The sequence below is a fragment of the Protobothrops mucrosquamatus genome, unplaced genomic scaffold, assembly GCF_001527695.2.
Source record: "Protobothrops mucrosquamatus isolate PMUCROS unplaced genomic scaffold, P.Mucros_1.0 scaffold1035, whole genome shotgun sequence".
NCBI classification, from domain to species: Eukaryota; Metazoa; Chordata; class Lepidosauria; order Squamata; family Viperidae; genus Protobothrops; species Protobothrops mucrosquamatus.
Window position 1 is genome coordinate 286,004 of NW_015387267.1, and position 6,000 is coordinate 292,003.

Consider the following 6,000-nt stretch of genomic DNA (forward strand, 5'->3'; position numbering starts at 1 on the left):
TAAGTGAGATTAGCAAGCTTCTTAAGATTTGACTCTCCATAAGATTTTGACCATTTTAATTTGTATGGAGGAAATGGATCTGTACAGATAAATCTGAATATATTTGTAGAAATTAAACATTCTAAGAAAAACAATTTTCATTTGTCACATAGATAAATCTTCCAAATAAATAATAGATAATTTACTTCCTTTGGTTTAATTTTAATTTACATTCAAAGATAAATAATGTTTCATATTTATTTAAAATAACTTTTAGTATTGTAACTATATGGTTTGAGCCATTTAAAAAGACTACGTACCATCACAAAAATAGTGATTCATTTATGCAGCAACTTGGTTACAGAATTTCTACACAAAGGGACTGTTTTATGGGTTTAGTTTTTCTTTGAAAGTAGGTTCCTTAGTTAAACCACTTCAGCAAGTCTTTCTGGGAGTGATAAGCAGCATGACAATACTTTTATAAGTGAAACAATAAATGTAATAGATTAATCTGATTACTTGACTAGACTGAAATTCTAGAAGGAAGGCTGTGTCCCATAACCGTCAAAGCCCCTTAATATAGAAGTCAAAAATATCATACTTGAAATGGTATTGCATTCCCCTAGTGTTCATATAAACTTACCAGAGATTTAATTATTCTTTTTCCACAACCAAACAAGGAAATGCTGCTAAAAATATTTGTTTTTTTCCAGAGGTCATCATGATTGCTTAGATCCACCCTGATCTCATCTGCTATGATTGTCTAGAACTGAAATCAAAATACAGCTTTAGTTTGTAAACTATTTTCCTACTTAGGACTCTGGCTTACATAATATTCTGTATAAAATCAATAATTATTTCAGAAAGATTTCTGCAAAAGTTAAGATTCCTACTAAGACTTTCTAGGGTGGTTACAGAGTGATATGATAGAGGACTCTGGCTTTTAAAAGCTGATAGATACTCAAAATAGCGTCAATAATTTTTTCTTTAATTATTTTTCAACACAGCTTTTTTTTAAAAAAAGGAGTATATGCACTAGTATTCATGATAAATACAGTCAAAGTTGTGTTTCTGATATTTATCATCTTTTCTCTTGAAAAAGGAAGATAGAGATAGAGCAATTCCATTTCTAGAGATGAAAACAATAATAGCAAAAATAACAAAACTACTTTGGAAAAATGAAATTAAATCTGTTTTAAATCCATACATACAGTAGTTCATATTAGAACTTGTTTCCTAGATAATTGAATCAATTACCAAAAGTTCTGAAATATATTTCAGAGACAAGCTTTAAACTAAACATGATGCCAAATGAATCAACAGAAAGTACTTGTGTTTGTTTGTTTGTTTTTAAAGTAATAAGAAATAAAGGGGAAATTTGAATTAGAATTGCAAGGGATGGAATTTTAGTTGAAATCAACCAGATATGCATCCCCCATATATTAATGCATAACTGTAAGAGATAGTTGTAAATCAGATTATGGATTCTGGATAATTCCAGGATTGTACTCTTAAACATAATTTAAAAGTGCTTAATGTTTTAGAGCAGACATGTCAAACTTGCGACGTCACGTGATGTTGTGTGATGTATCGGAACTTTTTCCCCATTGTCAGCAATGGGATGGGCACGGTTTCCTCGTGATGCGTCCGGCCCATGGACCGGCAGTCTGACACCCTTGTTTTAGAGAAACATCATATTTGATTTGTCCTTCACTAGGTCATCTCACAAGTCAATCAGTTCACTAATTCTATATACTATTTCTCTTATTTGGAAAATTCCTAATACAGACTTATCTCAATGTCGTTAGAACCTTTCTTTTTTCTTTCTCAGTTCTTCCATCTTTTCCTTCCATAATCAACATCCACTTTTATTCCTAATTCCAGATTCCCAATTATTTGAAAAAGTATAAAGCATAACTTTAATAAATGTAGGGTCTAAATGGATATCAAACCCTATGATAAAAGTGAGGTTCAGATTGAGTAATGATTACAGAAGAGCAATCACACCTGTGCTTTTTTCATTGTTTTTGAAGAGTTTTAACTTGCCTACTTTTAAAAGTGGCTTAAGGGCTTAGTATGTTTATTGTGCATGCTAAAAAGCAAGCATAAAATATGTGAAGAGAGAGAAAGAGATTAGTGATGTTTCTCATTACAAAAATAAAAGCATTTCCATATTTGTTATTCAAGGAGCAGAATTTGGGATTAACCTTGCACGTCACCTTCTATCTCTCTCTCTTTCTCTTTCTCTCTCTGTCTCTCCCCCTCTCCCTCTCCCTCCCTCTCTGAATGCTATCCATTTTGCATTTTCATCCGCTGCAGGTCTTAGTCCACCTATCTACAGTGATCAACAAACATTTAAGGTTGCCTGATCTTGCTCTAAATCAAGCAAAACATTCAAGCTAAATACTGAACATGTCATTTAGAAGAACTAGATCTATGAAATGCTGCCTCTACATTCCAGGCAAATGTGCCATGATTTTGCATACATTTTACTTTGATCTTCTTTGACACATAGATGATACGGTTGCTGCTGCTGTTTCTGCAGCACGATGAGGCTGTATGCTGCAACACTAATGTTTGAAACTAAGTGGCTAGGCAAATTATCCTATTCTAACATGTGCACTGCTTATTTGTCATATCTGTTTATCAAGCAAGAATGATACAAACAAGGGAGAAGAGGAAATGTCCAAGAAATGTTTATTGTGAGTTTTGAAAGTTGGGTCTGAAGATCCCTTTTCAGAGGCAAAAGAAATTTACCATTTATGGGCAATAGCCACTCTGGCAAACAGGATATTTGACCTTTAAAGTGGACCTTTTGGTCTGAAGCATGTTGGGCCATAAAATAAATGTTTGCTTGGATACTTTGATGGTCTCTGTGCTTTTGGCATCTACCCTGTAGTTCAAGCCTTAATGGTGCATGGAGGGACACAATCCTACAGAAAGGATAGCCTCCCTATGTATAAAAATCAGTTCTAAACTGGTTCTCCTGCTTGAGCAGGGGCTGGATTAGAAGACCTCCAAGGTCCTATTCTGTTCTGTTCTGTTCTGTTCTGTTCTATTCTTACCCTGAAGTTATACATTTCTTTTGATTGTACTTAGTGGTCTTCACTCCTCACCTTCTGATATTGTCTGTGTTTTTGTCTGCTGTGTTGTTTTTTTTCTCTTTTCATACAGAAAGAGTTTAACAACGATTGCAAACTAAAGGAGAGGATAGAAGAAAATGGATACAATACATATGCCTCATTCTCCTGGAAAAATAATGGAAAGCAAATGTTTGTGGCTTTGAATGGAAAAGGCGGGACAAGGAAAGGACAGAGGACCAGGAGGAAAAACACTACTGCTCATTTTCTTCCCATGGTGGTTGACACACAGATAAAGGACCTCTTCTACTGATAGCAGCTGAACCAAAGATTTTGTCACAAATACTTTGTACTCCTCTCAAAAGGCAAAGGCAAAAACAGAGCAGATGTCTGCTTGACAGAAAAGGGGAAGTTTCTCTGCTCTGTTGAATTATGAGTACCTCTAATTAGTTACGTGTCATATCCTATAATCAAGACACAAGCTGGATCAAATGAGAACAGAGCTTTTTCCAGTGCAAGGAAATTATGATTATTATTTTTTATCTTGCCGATAGAACTGAAAGGATATGAGACAATGTATGGGGAAAGTTGGGGAAAGTTATTTATGGAATACTAACTCAAATCAAAGAACTTCATTCAAACCTAATGATCCAATGAACAGTTAAGCATTTACTGTAAGCACATGGGTCATATGCAGAAAAAAGAAAAGATTTTGGAATGGTCTCATATGGAAGAGATGAATAGGTTTAAGAAATATAAGCATATTAAAATTGTTCTAACAAAATAAATAGTGTTTTTCCCCATCTCTTTGTATGCTAACGCCATGCCTTTGTATTTCTCCCTAAGTTATTTATTTAATAGGATGTTAAATATCTTTCTTCTCTTTTTTTTTTTTGATTGTTTGAAGGATTTTCTTAGTTGCTTCCTCTTGCATAATGGTTCTTTTCCTGCTGTCTATATTCTTTGCAAGATTGACAAAGTCAAACCTTGAAACCTTGCCCAAATTTCCATAAATACAGAACAACACAAAAGAAAAACATAGAATTGTAAATTGTGTTCAGTTGTGTTTTCCCTTTTTCCCCCTCTTGAAACTTATTTTTTAAGATTTGCACTTAAAATCAACAGGATCAGAAATGAATTGAAATGGCAACAGGATCTGTGTGTATTTTTGATTACTGCTTCCCTCACGGATCCAAAACTTCCTATACTACATCATCTGAAGAGTTTTGCTGCTGTTTTGAAATGGGCAGAATTTATTTGGATACTCAAATGTCATTTAATGCCTGACCTCAAAGGTATTGAAACTGCATCATAATTATTCTCTTTTTTAAATGAGGCATAACTATATATGGCCATATGTTATACCAGTGTTTTTTAACCTCAGCCACTTTAAAATGTGTGGACCTTAATTCCCAGAATTCAACTCTGGGACTTGAAGTCCACACATCTTAAATGTGGATGAGGATGAGAAAGGCTCTCTATACTAATGCAATTTCTTTTCAGAAAGACATTGAATTAAGTCTATTGAGCTGATAACATCTGAGCAGATATTCCTTTACATCGCCACACCCAAAAAAGTAAAAAGAAAAAGCCATTCCTTTGACTGCAGCCTACTTCAGAAAATAGCCCTGAAATACTTGGTGTTGAAAATTGCATCTTCAATCTAAATAAAAGTCAATTCAGGATAGTTTCAATATTACATAGGAATTGCAGAAGAGAAAGGAAATTGCATTTCATTTACACTATCAAGCCCAATGCAAAAGCATATTCCATAAACTCTTGAAGAGATGTCTTTCTTTCAGAATGTGTTATCTCTTTGCAGGAAAATGTACACTTTCCTGTAATGACTGGAACCATGTGCTATCCATGCTGCTCCTCTGTAGCTGTTTAATGTTCTTCAGCATATCAGTTTAAGATCCCTGTACTTGGTTCTATTAAAATCTTACTGTTATAAATGGGAATAATACCTTAATTGAAGAATAAAGAATTGGCTGAGCATTGGATATGAGCATTCACCTTTACTTAGGTGTGCTGTATTCCTGGGAACCTTGATTTTAAAAGTTTTAGAAGTAGTATCTCAATTGATGATGCTGAAAAACTTTCCATGCAAAATGTAAAAGACTGATGGAAGAATATCGGGATCATATTGATCAAAACAAGTGATTGTTCCCTTTTTATTTTGGTCAGTATTTGCTGTTAATTTTTAATGCAGGGGTGAATAATCCATGAATCACATATTCCTATGCTCCATGTTCCTTTTGTACAATTTCTGGAGCTTTTAGGGCAAAACTACCAAACAATTGCTATGTACTTACCACCACAATCCTGCTACATAAACTCTCAGCCATGGACCACCAATAAAAGTGGGTTCAAAAACAAAAGAAAGGTCCAAATCTTGCTCCAAGTCTTCTGCGACATCATTTCAATCTTGGCCTACCCACTACATCCCTTGGCCACTAGGAGAAAAATAATTAGGCATGGCTTCCTAAGCTAAGAAATTGACCACTCCTACTTTAATGTTTAGAGGCTAGGGTTTTTTTGTTTTTGTTTTTTTGTTTTTTGCATTATATATTCAAATAAGTAATTCTAGCTCCAACTCCTGTGGATTGAGGGTGTATGATCTAGAAAAGGCTTCACAATGTGATATGTTGTCAATGTGAGCCCCAGAGGGAAAGAAATGCCTTGTCATCTTGGGGTGAATATTTAAGTTCCGAAATGGACAGTGATGATCATACAGCCATTTCTGGCCATTTTAGCATAGTCTACTATAACTATATTGATGAAAATGGATCTGGTATAAATTATTTGAGGATTGCAGCCACTATTTTTCTTATGTGTGTATATAACTCTTAAGAGCCAATCTACAAGCAACATCTTTCTTCATCTATCAAAATATAAGCAATGGCTCTAAGGTGTAATATTGGACATAATTTTAATGGAG

At 34.3% G+C, this 6,000-nt stretch overlaps 1 protein-coding gene across 1 annotated transcript in view; it reads left to right on the top strand.

Moving 5' to 3' along the window:
• Nucleotides 1-4,778, top strand: part of FGF10 (fibroblast growth factor 10) — a 90,421-nt gene extending 85,643 nt beyond the window's left edge. The window contains exon 3 of the mRNA XM_015819967.2: nucleotides 3,154-4,778. Coding sequence (XP_015675453.1) covers nucleotides 3,154-3,372 — 219 coding nt within the window. The 3' untranslated portion in view covers nucleotides 3,373-4,778. The remainder of the gene's footprint in view (nucleotides 1-3,153) is intronic.
• Nucleotides 4,779-6,000: the final 1,222 nt, after the last annotated feature.